This window comes from Apteryx rowi, unplaced genomic scaffold (assembly GCF_003343035.1).
Source record: "Apteryx rowi isolate R43461 unplaced genomic scaffold, aptRow1 scaffold_560, whole genome shotgun sequence".
Taxonomy (NCBI): domain Eukaryota; kingdom Metazoa; phylum Chordata; class Aves; order Apterygiformes; family Apterygidae; genus Apteryx; species Apteryx rowi.
The window spans coordinates 362957-384227 of NW_020450828.1; the positions used below are offsets into that span (position 1 = coordinate 362957).

At 37.5% G+C, this 21271-nt stretch overlaps 1 protein-coding gene across 1 annotated transcript in view; it reads left to right on the plus strand.

Moving 5' to 3' along the window:
* FOLH1B (folate hydrolase 1B) overlaps positions 1-17186 on the plus strand; it is a 32942-nt gene extending 15756 nt beyond the window's left edge. Inside the window, exons 8-19 of the mRNA XM_026081925.1 lie at positions 3620-3718; positions 4821-4906; positions 5994-6113; positions 7607-7689; positions 8020-8083; positions 8623-8690; positions 10438-10529; positions 11346-11436; positions 12259-12523; positions 13715-13796; positions 15876-15968; positions 16997-17186. Coding sequence (XP_025937710.1) covers positions 3620-3718; positions 4821-4906; positions 5994-6113; positions 7607-7689; positions 8020-8083; positions 8623-8690; positions 10438-10529; positions 11346-11436; positions 12259-12523; positions 13715-13796; positions 15876-15968; positions 16997-17186 — 1333 coding nt within the window. The remainder of the gene's footprint in view (positions 1-3619; positions 3719-4820; positions 4907-5993; positions 6114-7606; positions 7690-8019; positions 8084-8622; positions 8691-10437; positions 10530-11345; positions 11437-12258; positions 12524-13714; positions 13797-15875; positions 15969-16996) is intronic.
* Positions 17187-21271: the final 4085 nt, after the last annotated feature.

Sequence of the window (21271 nt, forward strand, 5' to 3'; positions counted from 1 at the left end):
CCTGTTTCATTCATTCTATCAAATTCTTCTGTTCTTGTAGGATTCAAGACTTCTTTTACAATCTGTTACACAGAGACAGTGATAGCTGCCTTAACTAGGAAGAGAGATTACAAAACAGTCCTTCAGTATGTTTATTCATGAGGCCTGATACTGGGATAGCTTTAACAATGTGATTTTGCTTTCAGATTTTTGAATGATGTGAAACAGTGCTATTATTATACTATAGTATAGTCCTGAACCATACTTCCAAGCATTATATTAACACAAATCCTAATCCTGAAAACAACCAGTTCCACAACAGTAATAGCATGCATTAAGTTATTCTGAAATTTAAGCACAATCTCTGGTTGGAAGATATGTATGTGTAGTAATAGATACACACTGGACATGTGCAGATTAAATGCAGAAATCCTATGAAAACAAAAACACAGTAGTCTTAAAAACAAAGACACTTAGCATGGTTGTACATCAAGGATTGCTCTAATGGGTAGTAGGGAAGGGAACACTATATGCTAGTGCATATTCTCCAGTCTTCTGGTTCCCTGCTTCACAAAAGGTACTTTTTCCTCTCTTTTTTTCAGCTTTGCGGGAATCTTAATTTGAGCCAGAAGACAAACAAGTGTTCTGTGTTGGTGCCAGAAAGCTTGTTCACAGATATCTTAAATGAGCATTTGGGAAATAGGAACATTACAGTGCTTAGTCACAATGCTGACATGAGTGTTCTGAAGCACTGGGGTGTTGTTAAATGTTGAACTCACCTTTGCTCACACGTGGCTGTATCTCCAGAGTGGTATGAATTATAATGGAAGTATTAAAGTGTTGTTTTCTTCTGGGGGTAGGGGCAAGGGAAAATAAAGAARAACAATTATCTGTTATGAATTGACAAATTAACATCTCTTTTTGATTTCCCCTGCTTAAGCAGAATTTTAGCCTTAAGACCTAGTACATCAAAAGGATTTTGGCATTCCAGGTGGAATTTAGGTAGCTAACTATTTTACTGGCTCACAAAAACTTCTCCTAACGACTTAGTTGCAACAGCATTCAGAAGTTTGTCAATTTTTGCCTCAAACATTATTTTAAGCACTTAAATTTGTGTTGCTTTGTATGCACACATATATAGCCATCTGAAGGAATGTAATTGGTACAAAGTCTTAGAGGCTGCTGAATCCAGTAGCCTGATAGATGTGAGACTACTGTGGCTTTAGGTCACCAGGTCTGAGTGGCAAGGCTGAGTGTGTATTCCAAATAGACATGCGCACAAATGCCCCCCCACACAGCCAGCCACGTAGATCAGCACAAACGGAAAACAGTGCCCTACTAGCACTCACATAAACATGCAGCACTCACAAACATTAACAACATGGACAACCTAATCCTGCTTGTCCTCTCTGGCTAATTAGAATTGAAGTCTGCTAGTGGAATATATATGCAYATGTATGCACACAGTATGCATTACTCCAGTAGCTGGCCTTAGACGCTCAATCTATCCAGTAGCTGGCCCCAAAGCCTCTGGTCTCCCCGGTTGCTGGCACCTGGACATATGAGTTCCCAAGGTTTGCAGCCCCACTATAGTTGCTAGTATTCAAACCACTTCTCATTACACACACAGAAACACAAACAGGTCTGTTTGGTAGCTGGTCCAGACCTATGGTCTACGGTGTCCTCAGCAGCAGAGACTTGGACCCTCTGGTCTCTCTGGTAGCTGGTCTCTCCAGTAGTTTGCTCATAGACCTGTTATCCTACTCACCAGCTACTCTGTCTTGAAGTTTGCTAGCGAATTATACATACCTACTTGCACACACACAGGATCCTTTTTAATCCATGTGCAACATGTTGTCAATCTATTTTGGAGATGTCCAGCTTTGTGCCATTAATTCTGTAGCAAAATGCAAGTATCCCATTGATGTCTGTGGACGGTACTGGGAGTGGTGCCTGAGTCCTTCTGCAAATTTGGGCTAAAATATCAGAGGTGTCTAAATCTTACTGACTTTCAGGACTTTCAGCTCTTTTACTGCTAAACATTCTCTGGTTCTTCAGCTGATGGAAAGGTTTCTTCCCTGGTGGAGGACACGTGTAATTCCTATTTGCTGAGAGAATAATCTTAACACTTGAATTTTTTAGCATCCAGATCAGCTGGTACACTCAATAAATAAATTTGCCTGCCATTAAAGTAAAGTTTGTGTATCTGCAGAAATATAAAATATATGATAATTCCAGAGAATGTGGGTAAAATTGCCTGTTTCAGGTTTACAGATAACAGTGCTTTGCATTGCTTTAGGCTTGCATTCTGGGAAAAGAAATTCTGCCCTGGTTCTATATGCAAGTTTTCCTCAGAAGTAAATTGAAGCTACTTATTTGCATATAAGGCAGAATTTTAATGTCTTTGGTGTCTTTTCATGTCTTGTATTCATTAACACTGTAACACATATTTCCTCCCAAACTTTTATGGGCTAATATGTCTCCAAACTGTCTTTTCTTCCAAACTTTACACTCATCACTGTTATGAGGATAATTGCTCATAATAATAAAAGTATAAGTTTAAGAAGTTTTTTTTCCACTGGCAACTAGTAGTTGTATAGGAGATTAATATGTATAACTATGGTATAACTAGATATTTCTCTTTAATATGTACTCTAAATTATAAATAATTATAGATCTTGGTTTTAAGAATTATAAATGAAATATAAGCCCTTTGAAGATACTGGGTTCTTACTTTCACTTTTGTCTTGAGAAGTTATAACTTCTAGTTTTTCATACTGTCATATTCTTACATAAAAATATACTGAGACCTTGAAGACATGCTGAAATGTTCTGTGAAACAAAGCTTGACTGAAGTATGTATTTGCAGTAAAGGACTTGCTTTTGCTTACAGTAAGGGCATTTTACCTAATAAGAACCAGAACATCCAGCATACCTTTTAGTATTTTTCTTTATATTCCTCACAAGTTCATACCAAAAATGTAAATCCTTTAGTGTAGGTGAGTAAGCATGAGCTGATTCTGATCTGCTGAATTACTGAGTTTCTAACTGGATAACTGAGAAGAAAATTTTACCTTTGGCAATGGAACAAGAAGATGACTTGAACCAACTCACCATGTTTCTCCAAATTTAGGGGTCTTTGAAACAGATCAGCTATATTTATACTACCAGATTAAATTGCCCAGAGACAGGCACTGAAACACACTTGTCTGTACTGGTAAACTGTTAGAAGGATCCCTGGCATGTTTTTGTTCTGTGCCAAGTAATACTCTCCTGAATGAGTTGCAAATGCAGTTCAAGGAATTTGAAGATTCCAGGGACCGCTTACAAGAGACAGTTTGTATGCAAAACCTTTGATGGCTGAGAGAGTATTCCAGCATAGGAGTAGGTTGTTCCATGAACAGGTGACCTCAGTGCCCTGGACCATTCCTGTACATGTTTAATTTACTAGTGTTTATGTAGCTGAAAACGTGGATAATTCTCCTTTGGAAGCTTATAGTGCAAACTTTCCAAGGCAAAGGCCGTCATTTTGGTCTGTTTTGTATGAGACCTAAAATGTTGGGTCCTGGTTCCTCACTTGTGCTTTTTGCTATTGCAAGATACTGTAACTGATACTCATATATATATTTTTTCCTAATAGTAACATGGGAGGACCTGCACCACCACACAATAGCTGGAAAGGAAGTTTGAATGTATCTTACAACATCGGTCCTGGTTTCAGAACAAATTATTCTACAAGGTCGGTTTTTCTTCAAAAGGAAAATGTGTTCAGGATCAGGGAAACAGAGCTACGGCAATAGAATATGACCAAAGGTGGAACAGTTGGGGTTATTCAGATCATCCTTTTGATTCTGACTGTTTCCTGTGCTGAAGTGAACTCAGTGCAAAGCTTCAGCAAATTTACATCTGATTGGATGGATATGTACGAATTGCTTTAGATTCAAGCAAAACTTGAAATAACTTCATTTGGAAAGTTTCTAGACTTTCACAAACTCTTTGATGAGCCTGGATATTTTTCAGAACAGAATTTGTTGTGTAGTCTTCTTTTAATTTATATGGGTCCAGCTTCTGGTCTTAACTATTGCCTTATATAAAACAATATTAATCTACAAGTTAGGTTTTCCAGAAAAAGTGCTCTAACTGTAACGTAATTTTTTTTGTGTTTAAACTGTGATTACAGTTAGGACTGAAAGTTAGCTGTTTCAATATTGGCTGAACTACTGTATTGACTTCATATGAACCATTTGACCTTTTCTCTTTGTCTTATTCAAACCACATGAATTTTTTTTCCTGAAAAATATGCAGCCAGTCCTTGAGAATGAATTGTTGAGCCTCAAGCTGTGTTGTAGATAAACAAAAGTCTCTGCAATGCAACTCAAGCCTTGTGATTTTCTGATTCTTGAGATGTCACACCAGCATGATTGCATTGATTGTGCTGGAGTCAGTTCTGATTTACACCGTTTTCTGGATGATTAGAACTATTTATCTTTTTAGCATTAGATGGGTTTCATTTTTCTTTTACTCTCCCAAATTTAAAAAGAATCTACTAGCAAAATAATCTTCAGTTTGGAGCTCTGAGCTTCTCATCCAGTATAAATCTTACTGACATCAATAACAATAGATAGCTTTCAAGGACCAAATGCTGATCTCAGTTACACAAGTATAAATCCAGAAGAACTGCAGTGGAACCTTTTCAGATTTACTTTGGTTTGATGGAGGGTAAATTTGGCCAAAATTCTTTCATTACAAACAATTTATATTATATACTTCTAAAAAATATCAGATGTTTTATTAGCTAATCTGGTGGATTTTCACTTTGAATTTTCTTTCCAATATGCTAGAAAGGTGAAAATACACATTCATAGTAACAACAAAGTAACAAGGATTTACAATGTGATCGGAACCATCAGAGGCACAATGGAACCAGGTAAAGTCATTTGTCTTCAGTGTTATGTGGGTGTGCGGTGATCTCTAGATGCACCTAGTTATAGTTACAAGGGGGGCAATGAGGAAGGGAGTTTTCCCTGAGATATTGTGCTACATGAGCATTTCTGTTGAGATATTTACTGCACCAGTTTTGATAGGGTACATCAGCACTTTCACTATAAATGCTGAGTTTTGAGAGGAAGTCATAACCTAGACAGAAATGTTTGTCTTCAGGCAAGTAACTGCAACTGAAAGAATATTCTTAAGTGGATATTTTTCCCTGGTAATCTGAAATAGTATTATGAGCTGTAGGAGTTCAAAAAACAAATAGAAATGGAGAATAGCACAAGTCTGTAAAGATTTTGCATTCCATCTGAAGATATAATTTCCACCATTATTGATTTGTTGATTTTCTTACAGTCTCTTGTAATCAAAGTGATCTTTACACCCTAAAAAAACAGACCTAAAGACATCTCTAGGATGATAATATCATTTAATTTATGACTGCAACACTTACCTGTTGCCTGAAACACGTTTACCATATTATAGTATCACAGAGGTCTAGTCTGTCTTTTATCATATTAATCACATTTCCATCATGTTTTTGACAACATTTTTATAATTGACTGAATATTATATTCAGAGAAATACTGCCTTCAGCATACTTCAATGTTGCAAGTTGGCATGGTGAACAAATATAATTAGCTGATCACCTTTACCATGAAACATTCTATTGTACAATGTGGCAAGATGCTTCTGTCTTCAGAGGAAAGTTGTAATATTTCTAATAATAGAAGAAACATTAAGGCACTGGAATTTAGACTATTTTAGGTCTCATGGGATTGAGTTACTGTGTTTGACAAGTTCTTTAACATTGACTTAAAATGCAGAAAAATGTCTTTGAAGAGTTAAAATGTCTTTTGCCATTCCATTATGCATATTATAAACTATTAAGTTTGTTATCTGACACCTACATAGACAATTAGAAATTATTTCCCATTAACATTACTATAGTAGGATTTTTTTTAATAAACCTTTTTAAAAATAAATTATTTCTTTAAATAAACCTCCATAATTAATTTCTCTAGACAGATATGTCATCCTGGGAGGCCACCGTGATTCTTGGGTATTTGGTGGCATTGATCCTCAGAGTGGGGCTGCTGTGGTTCATGAGATTGTGAGGAGCTTTGGAAAACTAAAAAAGGAAGGTAATGTAATGAAAGAATAAAGCATGCCAAAACCACTGCTTTCAGCTGTGCCCATTGATTTTTCTGATATTTGAGCATATACTTAAAGACATGCTTATATGTTCTGCAAAATCAAGGCCTTGAAATGAAAATTATTAATTTAGATATTACTATAGGTATCACTAATAAGTTTATAACTATTGTATGCATCATATCAAATACTGTATCTCACTAATCTCTGGAATAGCTTAATTACAGTTCCAGTTACAACCTTGGTGTCTTTGAGGTGGTTCTACTCAAGAGAAAGTACAGTTGGAGGAAAACAAAACACAGAAGATGTGGGGAGGATAGTGAAATAAATATGGCATTCAGGTATAATTGGTTACTGTGTATTTGAGACTGGTCAAACTGCATGCTTCAATGGTCCTTTAAAGCTGATACCTTGGCAGACTGAGGCTTCAGAAGAGCAACATTCAGAGCCTCCTGATCATCTGAATGTGCTTTGGAGATAGACCCCAGAACAAGTGAAGCATGTCTGTGTTATGCAGAAAATGAGCTATATAAAGATAGTAGGAAATAATGGTTAAAATACCTGGTGCCTAGTTATATTAGAATAAGGTCACATGTCAGCTGTACCAAGTTTCTGCTGTCAAAGCAAATGCTGTCTTCCACCTGACATGCTGTGGAAAGAAACTCTGACATGACTCAAACACCATGCTGCAGGATCTTTCTTTGCCTACCCACTGCACTTAAAAGCTATTGGCATTTAATTTCCTTTCCATTCCCACCCTGTTGTTGGATATCACGGGAAACAGTGTCTTTGGAAACCAAGTTGAAAAGGAAAAAGAAGGAAAAAAAGAACAGGAGCAAAAGATGAAAAGGCACCGATAGCCTGAAAGAAAACTGAGCAAAGATGGAGATGCAGGGTAATATAGCCAGTTCCATTTCGCCTGAGTTTAATCAAATGCAGAACTTTAAGTGAAAGATCTTCACTTGGAATGTGATATGTCAGAGTTACAGGGAATTCCTTTAGATTTTGAAATCCAGCATTTGGGAAACAGGTCAAAGAAATGCAGTAATAGAAATGAAACATATCAAAACACATGTTACTGTTAGATTAGACATCAGTTTAAAATGTGTACTGAGTTGAACGGAATCAAAAGAGCAGAAAAATGTTCTTTCAAGAATTCACACACAGGCACATACTTTTAACTTTGTCCATGGTTTTGAATTCTAGAAAATTTCATTGCCACTAAAGCTGAGAGAAGAAAAAGAATACTGTATTTGGCCCAATATTGCAAATACTGCAGTAGATTTGAGATCACTAAAAAATTAGTAAAGCATTGTTAGATTACATTAGTAAAGGAGTTGGCGATCCATAATTTTCCTGTATCTCCACAGGTCAGGATAAAAGATGAGCCCCTCCAAACTGACATTTGTTTTCATGTTAGTTACCAGTATGTACCAGGCGGTCTCTATTTCTGTAATATATTTTTCATGGTCTTTTATTGCAGGATGGAGGCCAAGGAGAACAGTGATATTTGCAAGCTGGGATGCAGAGGAATTTGGCTTGTTAGGATCGACAGAGTGGGCTGAGGTAAAACAATGAGCATTCAAAGAAATTTTCACAGAGCAGATCTTTGAGAAATCTGTATCAGAGAGGTATGTTCAGCTTGCTCACTCTCTCTCTCTCTCCCTCTGTGTCTTTCTCTCTCTCTCTCTCTCTTTCTCTTACACACACGCACACGCACACGCACACGCACACACACACACACGTTTCCTTACTAAATAGCAAGAATATATGACTGCCTACAGGAGGTTATCTGATGTCTTTCTCTGAAACAGCTGTTGTTTATTCCTGCAAATGTGAAAATAGTTCTGAGGCAAAAAAGTTCATCAGCATTTTCTTCCTCTTTTCTTCTCACAGGAAAATGCCAAAGTATTACAGACACGAGGAGTGGCTTATATCAATGCAGATTCCTCCATTGAAGGTATATAATCTTGACTTGCATTTTACAGCAACAGTGATCGTATATACAGATGACTGTGAGTCTGTTTTGCTTGGAGATCTATGAAAGCTTCAACATGATAATATCATTGCATTAGTCCAGGAGTACATATACAGGGAAACAATAACCCAGAATCATAAGTATCCTTCAGATATTTCATGTTGCTTAGGGGAAGAAGTGCATCAYAGTAACTACACCGTTTGGGAAGTTGTGAGGAGGGAGAGAACAAAGGCTGTGCCCCTGTGAGCACCTCCGTAAATTCTCTAGAGTCAGCTTCTCTTTTCATAATGGGGATAATCAGCATAAGGGTTGCTTCAAAAGCTGGATTGTAATTCATCCTAAACCAGTATAAGTGCACTGAGTGCATTGAATCAGGAGAACCCTTCTGCATAGGGGAGATTCAGCTTCTTCCTTGTAGTGGGTGTATAGCTCTAGTTCCCTTCTTATTTACAAATAATGGCGCAAGGCCTCAAGTGAGTAGAACTTGCTTCCTAGTATAAACAGTTTTTCTTGTTTTTCAGGAAACTACACACTAAGAGTAGATTGTACACCACTGATGTACAGACTAGTGTACAGCCTGACCAAAGAGGTAACATTGCTTGAAATTATCAGCCAGCCGTGTCAAGTTCTGTTTATCTGTTTCACTGCCACCTGCTTATATGTGGCGTAAATGAGTCAAGTCTATGAAATAAGTGCAGAACTAGGCCTTTGAGGACTTGGTTCCAGCAGGGATCTTTGGTGCTCACTTATTGGATGGGGTTCTGTGTATAAAATGCGATGTCAGATGTTGCTTTCTTTTATAACTGCAGCCATCCTTTTTAAGTTAACAGCCAAGTAATTCTCGGCAAATAACCTCGCTGTCTTACATGTAAGATGCTCCTTGCTCTAAGAGTGGATCTTAGAGGCTGGCACTAATAAGCCTTTTAATTTGGCATTTTCTTCAGTCTTTCAATCTGTATTGGAGGCATCTATTCAGGAGCATTTAATTGGTCTTCTAAGTGTGTGTGTCTAATATATATCTATATGTATAAATATATATATTTATCTTCAGTTACTCTATGTGTCCTGTGTATCTACTGTATCTGTGTTCATCTGCTGTATATATTCACCCATCTGTCTTTTCCAAGGTCAATAATTTGTTATTTCTTGGAAGCTGCTGTTAGCCTGGTTCAAAAGTAAAGGAACTGTAAAAATTCGGAATAATCACTTTTCACAATTGAAAAACAGTAAAGAAAATTTAAATCTGTTAAGATTAGGTGCCCAGCTAAAGATATTTCTGTCTTAAACTGCWGAAGTGCTGATCACCTGCAGTTCCCATGGTAACCAATGCTAAGTGCAGGTGTTCAAAACTGTCAGAAAATCAGGTCTGCAGAGTCTCAATTTGGACACCAAGAATCATTGTTAAAATGTTGACCTAAATACCAGTAAACATGGTTGCATAACTCTTCCTAAAGCTAAGGAGCAGTAACAAAAGGCTGACAAATGCATGTTACCATGGTCTGTTGGTAGCTAATATCTGCAAAGAATGCTGATCAGGAAGCAGGTCCTTCATGATCCCTTCCTAAACTAATCTCTGGCAAAATGTGTTAACACTGTTCTGTGAACAATTGGCTTCATGACCAAAAGAGGCAAATATATTATTTTTATTTTGATTGCTATTCTTGAGTAATACTTAGAAAAAATAATAATACCTCAACTGCCTGTCAATAAAGAATACAGAAGAAAAAATACCTACAGTGTTTATTCTGCTCAGTAATCTAAAGAATTGTCTGAAAATAGTGGTAGGAATGAACTTTATTATGATGATGATTTTTATGTCTCTATAGCAGCTATGTTGACTACTGTACAACTGTTTTACATTTTGCTCTTCTTAGGTAGCTACTGAATCCATGAAAATCATTTGCCTGAACTAAAAAACTGAAGAATCAGTTTTGATTTAACCAAAGACAAAATTGTTTGAATCTTTCTGCCAAAGTGAAACATGAAGTTTTCCTTGTGGGGGTTTTTACATGTTGAATATTTAAATTAAATGGCTGAAAATCTCATAATGAATAATCAGAATATTTCATATTGGAAATATTGACTTGAAATGTTTTGCTTCCCTGTGTTTTTTTGCCATCTAAAACTACATATTTTTAGCAAATAAATGATTCCTCTGAAAAATGCCATGCATTTGAAATGTTTGAGGGGAAATGCAGAAAGGCTGAGGGACTTAAGTCTATAAGTTAGTCATTTCTCTAAGCTATAGGCTTGAAGTGATGGCTGGGTGTAGATTTGTTGCTTGGTAATATTTAAAATTGTACCTTTTGTCTTTCTTTACAATACATTTTTTCTAGATACCAAGTCCTGATGAGGGATTTGAAGGCAAATCTCTATATGAGAGCTGGTATAAAAAAAACCCATCGAGAGAATATAAAGAGGTCCCCAGGTCAGTGACAAAAGAAATAAAGGGTACGCCAGAAGTTATTATAGCTTAGAGAGTGTGGGTTTTAAAAAAAATATCCACTTGAAAAACTGAGTGCTTAAAAGAAACAGATTCTCAGCTGGTATAAATCTCAAAGTTTTGTTGATTGCAGTTGAGCTACAGTATTGTACAACAGTTTTGTGAAATTGCCTTTGTAGCATGAACAGGAGGCTTTGTGTATGAAAAGTAAAGTGTTGCTGCAGTTTATAAAGATTGAGACACATCAGGCTAGTATGCACAAACCAGTGGCAGGCAAACAAGATGCTAACACAGCAGCTTTCTCTTTGCACTTACTTCTGATCTCCTGGAAGGCCTCTGGTTTTGGGTAGTTTGGGAGCATACAAGGCGGGTATTTACAACACTATCCTTCAAAATTACCAGGAGTGCTCTACACAGTCTTGAAGACTGATTCTCTTATATGAAGTCATACTGGTACTGTTGTGTTTTCTCCAAGTGCCTGGGGATGGTGGTAGTGCAGCAGAAGGAAGATCATTGGGTATTTTCAGTGATTAAAGATAGTGAGTCAAATTGTCCTCTTGAGTGTTTGATTTGATTCTCTGCAACGAGTCTGGCCTTCTGRGAATATGGCAGTTAGTAAGAGGTGCATGTAATGTAGGGGTCRTAGGCAATTTATGAAATACTGACAGAAAGAGCATGCTGGGAAACGACTGTGTAGTGATTGAGGCTAGAGAATAAATAACTRCTACAGTACTTGGAAACATACTAAAAATTATACTTTAAGTATTGTCATTCAAGGCATTTTCCTCTTTCTTGTTAAAGAATAAATAAACTGGGTTCTGGCAATGACTTTGAGGTCTTTTTTCAACGGCTTGGCATCGCTTCTGGCAGAGCCCGTTACAGTAAAAACTGGGTAAGTCTGTGTCTTTGTAATTATGTTTCCCCTGTAATGGTCTGAATAATATCAACTGCATTTCAGCTGTTCAGACTGCCAGCTTTTTGGAACAGGAATATCATTTTTGGTTCTRTTTAGTGTGCCAGAGTGGAGTCCCAGCTGTTAAGTGCTATTACAACACAATTATTTAATAATAGGAATAATGGTCAACTTGGTGTCAGTCAAACAGAACATAACAGACCTTTGCTTTGAGTAAATGGATGTGCTCAGAACTGCCTGTGGCTAGTGAAGGCTTATGAGTGGCTTATGATAACTTATGAATGACTTAAGAATTATGAAGCTTTGAATTCAGCAGTGGTTCTTTTTTTATGGAGAAGATAGATTTGACTCTGCAGTGTGCAGTGAGATGAGACCGACTCAGAAATGTATGAGGAGCAATCTATTAAATGAGATCTTTTCCTCTGAAAAGGCATATCCAAAGACACGGACAAAAATGGCTGTTTGAGAGCCAGTCAAAGAGAGGAGGGGCAATTGCACTTAAATTTAGCCAACTAAAAGTTATGTATCTGTTCCTAGCTACTTACCTAGGCCTTATACCTGGTCAGTAGAGAGTGACATCTCCAAAGCAAAATTCATCTCATCATAAGGTCAGTGTCTAAGAAAGCCATCACTGAGCAGTTCTCATTTGACTTTCTGTAGTGGCTAGAGAGGACTAGTGTGACTTGAACGCTTAACTTTATAATGCCTTGAATTTCACAGCAAAGGTTTTCAAGCAAAGCTGGAATGTCCACAGCTGACCTTAATAATGGTTTTGTTTGGTTTTGTTTGTTTCTGTTTCAGAATGTAGAAAAATATAGCAGCTATCCAGTTTACCACAGTGTCTATGAAACCTATGAAATTGTGGAGAGGTTTTATGATCCTACTTTCAAGAATCATCTGACAGTAGCTCAGGTACGGGGAGGGCTGGTGTTTGAATTGGCCAACTCCGTTGTCCTTCCTTTTGACTGCAGAGATTATGCAGCAGCTGTGAGCAATTACGCTTACATCATCTATAATTTGTCAAAGAATCATGAAGAGGAACTGTCGACATACAGTGTATCCTTTGGTACGTACGATCTTTCATCACAGTCCTCTTTTGTTAGTGCTAGCAGTGCCTTGTCTTAATGCATAAGTCTTAGTCATGAACTGTTGCTTACTTGTGCCTTGTGCTGTGTGCACAGTGAATAAAACAAGAGACATATTCTCAAATAATTTGGAATTTGAGTATGTTTAGATCACTAGCATACTAGTGTAGAAACTGTGCCACTGCCTTGTAGAGCTAACAGTGAGATACAGCCATGYSTTATTTGACCTGTGCACCATACATYCATGTTGCTAGCAAGATACCTCTTTCTTGGTCCCTACAAAAGTCACACTGCTTTGCAGCTCGTGGTGCTRGATACTTCTCTGTCCAATTCTGATCATAGGATTATAGGATAATTCYGATTGTAAGAGACCTCAGAAGGTCATCTAGCTCAACCTGCTCAAAACAGGATTGCTCAGACCTTTATCCAGCCCAGTCTTGAAAACCTCCAAGGACAGAGACTGCAAAACCTCTTTGGGCAACAGTGCTTAACTATATTCAGGGTGAAAAAATTTTTCCTTATATCCAGTTAGAACTTCTCATTAGTTCAGTTTATGGTTTCAGTTCAGCAATGGCAATTGCAAGCCTCATGAGATGTTTGACTGAGGGCTTGGTCAGGCAGGCATGGTCCATCCCGGTGCTGCAGTAAGGATCTTGTGCTGGCATGTGAAATTTTATTCAGATAATAGGGATTCACAACCTGTCTCCTGAGAGACCTCCTCTTTATTGTGGTATATTTTATTGGCATCATTATGTACTACTCARTCTTACCTGATTACTAATAACCGTTATCAGATACACACACACACACACATATATCCTCATTCTCTTATTCATTTGCTTACTTGCTTGCTCCTGTTGGGTTTGTAAAAACCTACACCTGCCTGARTAGTTCAGTTCTGGCAATCTGTGCTTTACTTTCTTTAAGTAGCAAATAACAATACGCACAGAAATACTAATTTCTGTTCTCTCCAATGCAAGGTTTCACACAAGATCACATAGATTTACTCTTTAATATAGGAATATGGGGTCATTTGATTTTGTTTTTCATTCAGTAAGAACCATCAGATCATGATCACAGTGAAAGATAAGTAGTTTTAATTTGAAGAATTTGATTTGTTAAATGATTTCTTCAGAATCTGAAGTTAAATACTTCTGTCCTGTTCCCTCCAGATGCTCTGTTTTCAGCTGTGAAGAATTTTACAGAAGTYGCTGCTCACTTTCATGAGAGCCTGCAGCAAATAGATATCAATAAGTAAGTTGAACAATTTTTTTTCCAGCCAAGTAATCTGTGTAGTTCTCTGGGCTCACAGAGCATAGTCTTCACTTGTATTTAATTCCACAAATAATCTTGGTGACAAGTGACTGTCAGTCATTTGTTCCATTTGGAGTCCTTATGGAGTCTTGTCTTTAAGGGTCTAGTTACTCCATGAAACAAAATGCAGAAGTGTTGAACATCTGAGTGTGGACATCTGAGACACTGCAGAGACTGGGAATCTAGCTGTGTTAACTTTGAAGAGTGTCCAAGCTAATGAGTGTCAATTCTCGACAGGTCTTAGCTCAGGAGCAATGCCAGGAGCGTACATGAATGTGATGAGACTGTTGTCAGCACAAGCAGAGCCAGCTCAGGTGTGTCAGTTCCTACAAGTGCAGAAAACATCCTAGGGTTTTATGACTGGATTATCATTAAAAAAATAGYAGACTTGGCGTTTTCAGTTGTCAGCACTCTGTAATTTTGAAGATATTGGTACCACTTAATGCAGAGAATAACTACACCATGACTGTAGTCTTGCCAGGCTTTTTGACAAGCTTTACAGAAATTCTATGCGCCACCTACGCCAAAAGTCCTTATTAGCTTTTGACTCTGTTCTTAATTTAGTGTCTGTAGGCCATGCCCAGAATGAGAAACCAAACTTCCTTCTATATATGTGTATTTATAGTTACATTTCTTGGGAAGAATCAGATTTAGTTGCATGCTTACCATATGGAAGGTGAGAATAAGAGCCATCTTTCTAATTKTAGCAATTTTAAAGATAAATGAATTAACAATAATTTCCTAATGGATAGACATTTATATGGGCTTCATATTTATAGTGCATTTATAGTGCATCATATTACTTCAAAAAGGCTCATTTGGATGAGCAGAGARTTTGTGTTTATAACTAGAACTCTGCAGTTATTTAGCCAGTTTCTGTTTTATGTTCCATTTACAAATTTCCCTGCCCTGTCAGATCTTTTCCTGTCTTACTTATTTTGATTCTGTAGCTCCTGTCAGTTATCAAAGTTTATACATTTGAAATACCATGTAAATCTCAATCTGTGTATTTTTCTGAGCCACTAAAATATTTCAGCAGATGTAGATGAAGTTTCAAAATAAATATAGAAGAAAACACTCTACCGTTGATCTTAGAGATTCCATGTGGCAAATAACGTGTCCTGCTGAATCATACAGCACAGCAGCAAATGAAAAAGTTCAGTTCAGAATGATTTCATTSATGGGTGGCATAAATCTAAGCATCAGTTCAATCAATCAGATTCTATTTCCATTTACACTAATGTAAATTTGAAACAATTTCATTGATATTAATAGAGTACTCTAGGCTTACAGTGATAAAAATTTTACCTCAGTCTTTCTTGGTGAGTGCCCTTGAAGCTCTGCAATAGGTTGCTTGGGGTGTAGACTACAAAATCCATGTACATTCAGTACATTCTTCTTAACAGTTCTTTTATTTGTTGAGCATCAGTACTATGCTCAGAGCTATTCAAAGCACACAGACACAGAGGATCTGTGCTCTAGGGAATTTATARTCTGTGCAGTCAGAAAAAACAATTCTTGAGTGACTCAAAGGATGATTCTAACAGCACAAGGTTCCTGWTTCTCAGATGATGTGGTTCTACATAAAAGTAAATGTGACTTTATTGAGGTGATTTTGAGGTAATTTGGTCTTATTGGGCTTTGTGGAAAATAGGGTCTTTAAAAACCTGTCATAGAAAAGAATGGCCTGCCTAAGCACACTAATGAAAAGGAGTTTCAGGAGTAAGATATGGCATGAGAGAAAATATCTGATACATCTGTGTTTTCTTTGACACTATTCCCTGTCCTTTAAGAACAGTGGTAGGAGACTTTCAGGTTATAAATCAGACTGTCTAACAGTCTAGATCAGTGTAGTTCTRTTGTGCAGGTTAGCTGACATGGGCTGTCTTCTGTGGGCTACATTTGAAGTTCAACAGCCTATTCTCCTTCATAAATCCAGAGCTGTGAGTGTTCTGGCACAAGATGAAAGTGGACCAAACACTTTGCAGCTAACATATTCCTCTGTTGTCTTCTTTTTAGTCTACTTGCTGTCAGATCTTTAAATGATCAGCTCATGTTTCTAGAAAGGGCTTTCATTGATCCTCTTGGACTGCCTGGCAGGCCATTCTACAGGTAAGGAATGCTTGTTTTTCACTTTCTGCCTAAGTACCTTATGAGAATCCCTTTATGATTTACAGGTCTCTCAAAGGAATTGTAATGTTTCTATTCAACAYAGTAAAAGTAGGTAAATAGGAGAAATAAGATTTAAAAGGGAAGACAATGTTAGGGGAAATTTCAGTGAGATATACTGTACAGAATGCGAGAGAGTCTTGTCAGAAGCCTATAAAGATCAGTAAATCCATTTCCAGTGATTTCAGTGGGCTTTTAACCAGATATAAAAGTTTGGCACTGGACTCACTTCAAATCATTTCGGGGGTAAAGGATCTTTAGGAAGTTATTGTGACTAGGAATAAAAATAGGGTATACTTGGAACATCTAAAATTTGACTGATTATAGCAGAATAGCCATACTAGCAAATACAGTGTAGAGTGAAATACTTCAATAGCACTGAAGTGAATTCAGTAGCTCTCTCATCCAGTTCAAGAAATAAATCTTTCTTGAAAGGCAGAATAGTCAAGTCAAGTCTAGCTTTTTGGTCCTTCTCCCACTCTGCATAATTCAAAATAACAATCTTTCCACTAAAAAGTACCTCCAGCAAGTGAACTTAAGGTATACAATCCTTATACTTCTCATAACTTCTGATTAAAATATCTGTTGAGACATTTCTTGCTAAAGTATCGCTTTCTTACCTCAAAGCATGCCTTTAACTGTCAGAGAATGTCTGTATGTCTGTGAGAAAGGGAGCTGGCTTTTTTTATCTTTCCCTTCCATCTAAGGCAAGGCAAAGGAGAAATACTTTAGTCAGCTTTATCTCAAGTCTTCTTAGCTACAGAATTCTTGAATTCATGTGGAATAACATAGCTCATATTTTATTTTCTTGCTTCGTAGATTATGGGTACTATCAGTTATCAGTATCTTATTTATTTGCATCTTCAATGTCAAAAATTTGACAGCTGATATAGATACAGATTATATTTRTTCAAAAAATACATTTTATTTTCCTAATGCAGAATATTGTTTTTTTCTCAACTTCCCTACAGACATGTCATCTTTGCTCCAAGCAGCCATAATAAGTATGCAGGAGAATCATTCCCAGGAATCTATGATGCCATGTTTGACATTAAAAGCAAAGCTGATCAACATAAAGCCTGGGAAGAAGTAAAGAAACAGATATCCATTGCAGCCTTCACYGTGCAGGCAGCAGCAGAGACACTGAAAGAAGTAGGATAAGTAGCAGCAGCATCAGCAATATCAGCATCAGCGAAAGACTACATATGACAGTTTGCGGAAGCCTCAAAACCAGAGCATTTAAAAACAGTGGAAGGATTATTACAAGAACACAGAACCTAGACAATCGTGTTCTTTGCAAATAGTATACCCAAGTGGAGTGCATTTAACAGTGTTAACAAGGTAATATCCTCCATTAGATGAGCTCAAGCTTTACATAACTTCTGAAGTGAGAGTCTACATTAAAAAAAAAAAAAAATCATGTTTTCTCTCTGCTTAATATGTTAAGAATTGTTAACCATTGGGTGTATTTTCAGAGCTTTTTATTTAGCTAGCTTGATTAATTTTTATAGCACTGCTTATAGGAAAATAGAAGTTTCATGCATGAAGATGGGAAGACTGTCACATACAGTGTGAAGGATGCATAATGATCATAACAGGTTTTGGGCTGTCAGCGATGTTCTTCTCATCGCATGCTGGGTCTTGCAGCTGTTTGCAAATAAAATTAAGCAAGAAGCCTTCTAGTCACCAGAGTAAAGACATGGCAATACATCTTGTCAGCCACAAAGTGATCTCACAAAACATRTCTTTCAAGATGAAGACCTACTTTTATTCTCTCATCCAAAATCTACTCCTGTCATGCCTTGTCCATATCAAGACATTTTTTAATATGAAGACAATTAGAAGCAAAGAAAATTCATTATGCTTTTACTGGGAAAGGACACCAAATTTTTACCATCTTCCTATACTCTGTATGTCTGGTTTGGCCCGTAGCTTATTCTTAWGACTGCTTGAAAGCAGTGCACCAGACAGCTGCGAACAGACAGAGAAGACTTTCAGAGAGTCAGGTCAATTCATGCAACACTTTGTTACTGGAGGATTACTCAACTCTTGGACAGCAAATATTTTTTTGTAATTTGACCTGCCATTTCAGCTGAGGCTTCCACCATTTCTTAGAAGACCTCCCCATAATCTGATGGATTTCAGTGTCATGGTAAATAGTACTTCTCTGTAKCACCTCATTTATTGATAATTTTTTCTCATCTCTTCACATTAAATCCCTTTAGGCAAGTGATTATAATTAAAGTCACTATTTTACTTAACTGTTAGCCTTTCTCATGCTATAATCTGGCTAACCAGATAATGGGAAATGCTCTTACACCCACCATTATCCCCAGTTGATTTTTAATTTTTTAGGAAAGAAAGTTAGATGAAGACCATGGAGGCATATCTTCTTTCAAATTTAGTTGTGCTGATGGGAGACATTGCTGTCTCCACCTGTTTTATCATTCCTTGCTGCTGGAGGTGCTCTTTATGCCAGTGGAGCAATTCATTCCAATGGTCTGTAATCCATCTCTGGCAAAATTAGGCAGGTTAGTTTAGATCATCAGTTAAGCTAACCTAGATGATTTTGTCTGCCACAATCCAGAGAATGATAACACAAATCCACTATCCATGTTGCAGAGGGAGAAGTGATGAACAGCTTTTATTGACCAGCTGGATTCAAAAAGAGTATTTTTCCCTTACTGGGGAGGATGTATCCAGAACTGAAGCACCAAAGTCCAGAATTGTAGAGCTCTCTCCCTGTTTGACATGTAAATTCTCTCAGCAACTCTCTCTCAGCTTGGAAGACATAACTTTTTAATCTCTTGCTTAATCTTAGCATTRTTTCATTTAAGTTTCCTTAGGGACRTTTCTGGCAATAGCTGGCAGATAATATACAATGGCAGGGCCCAGTACCTAACAAAATATAAAGCTTGTTACACTCTTAACTCTAGAACCACTCTAGTGGTACTAGATATGACAACATCCATTTAAAGAAAATCTCTTTTAAACACACAGTTCAGGGCTGTGCCCTAACCACTGTAGTGGATAGGATATAGGGGCAGAAGCTCTCTCCTGTTGATTCTGTGCCCCTGAGTAGAAAAAGGTCAGGGCTGATAGGTCCAGAGAGAGAAAGCASCCAGAAGGCTGATTGTAACGTAATGATTTACGATGTTTTGGTAAAGTGGGATTCAAACTGTCCAGTCCCTTCTCCCAGATATGGATGTAGGTTGTGACCCATGTTTGTTCATTGCAAACCACAACCCTTAGCAGTTGGATTTTAAAAGCAAGTAGAACTTTGCTTGTTTTTTTGAGAAAAGAAAATCCTCAGATGGAGTCAGTCTCACTCTCGCCCCCAGCCCTGACCCAGTCACCTAAATAGCAAAGAGACGTGAGGTTAAAGACTCTACACAGTCTGTAGGTGTGTTGCCCATCTCCCTTTTCAGCATGAAGGTTTTTGTTCTTGGTCCTGAGGAGTCTAACAGTTGGTGCTGATATCTCTTGAGATAACCACTATGATTCTTACTCTTACTTATCCAGCATCATCTTGGATGTTCTTGGCCCCACTACAGGAAACCACCCCAGCTTACAATATAGGTTATGACAAACCAGTGCTTATTTTGGTTCTTCTCAATATGCTGGGCTGCAAGTTGTGGCTATACCATAGCTTCTTCAAGAACTGCTGAGACATCTTTGTAGCGAGTTTGGGACTTTCTGAGAGAGGGGAAGACAGACAGATGGTGGGAAACATGATAAGTATTCCATGGTAAACTGTCTACACTCATAAGCGTATACCTCAAACTCCTTCCTCTCTGTGAGTAAGGGAGCACAGGTTCCACAAGCTACAAATTAGGCATAGCAGCGTCTAGCATTTAGACACATAATTGCTCATTCACCCAGGAGTTCTTGATCAATTTTTAACTTTCAAATAAAAGGCCAGATGCTCTTTAGCCTTCAAGGATTCTTAGGGAAATTCTGGAAAGAACATACTTCTCCCTATATCCCTTCTTCTTGTCAGTCTTCTAAAGAGTAGATACAGCTACTCCAGCCTTGAGTTCCATAAAGACTGTTCCAGGCAGAAGTGGCTAGTGTCATTACTTAACAACAAATGCCAAAGCATATACAGCTAATTACTGAAGCTACATGCTTTGTATTCAGCTGTCCAAACCATATGACAAAATATTTGCACGGGTACATATGCAACTGGCTGTTTCTTATTTGCCTCAGTAGGATTTTTAAACAACCAGCAAAAATGAAAAAATAGTTGTATATGCACAAAGGAATGTCCTTTCACATGACTCATTTTCTGGGATGATACCAAGAAGCAAGGCTCGCATTTGACTTTTATGAACAAAGTCAACACAATTGACTTGTTCCAGTGAATAAAGCCATCTACCTCCTACCAGACAAATGAGGGACATCATTGACAAAATAAATAATTATTCAGCATTGCAAGCTCTGTCTGTTAATAAGTTCTTGGGGACTTTGTAACCGCACTGAGAAACATTTCCAGTCCATTGAGTCTTAGAGCTCAAAAAACTGAACCAGCCATGTGAACAAGGAGGTGTGTGCTATAAGCCAGTCGACTAAGGAAGGGCTGGCAACTAGAAGCTAAGTACAGCAACAGCTACCTTTTAAGCATCTGTACTCTTTATTAGATCTATCAGGGTAGTGCGGAAGTATAACTATTACTAACTCAGACCCCAAGTGTGAAATCCTTTCTTATACAAGAAGTCAGTACAAGGTTTGTGTGCTAATTCTCTTTCAGTGAATTAGAACTTCAAGCAACRTAGAAAGTCTTCTTTGCTCAACTTCTGCAGTGAGTTGAAATTCACTCTTTAACATTGTCAAGTGCTGTTGACCACTTATCTGAGCAATAACATTAAAGTATCTGGAGATGAAGTGAAAAGCAACATTTTTTTTTGAAGAAAGTACTTCTTATCATATGACCACCGAGTAATACTGCCAAATTTTTCCAAAGAACTTCATACAATGACCCTCCTGTGCAGTAGATGTGTACATCAAATGAAATGAAAGCATACCCATGGGTATGATGGACAGAATCTACACCTGTATTAAAATAAATTCTAGCTRTCACGATACAAGCCATGTAAAAGTTGCATATTTGACTGAAGCTTAAACTATGGACTTTGGTTCGCAAGTCTGTTGCATCATTTCTGAATTAGGATGCTCTCACCACAGGACTTAAGTGTTGGCTTAGCTGAGACAAACTAATTCCTGGTAGTCAAGATCTTTGAGGTTAG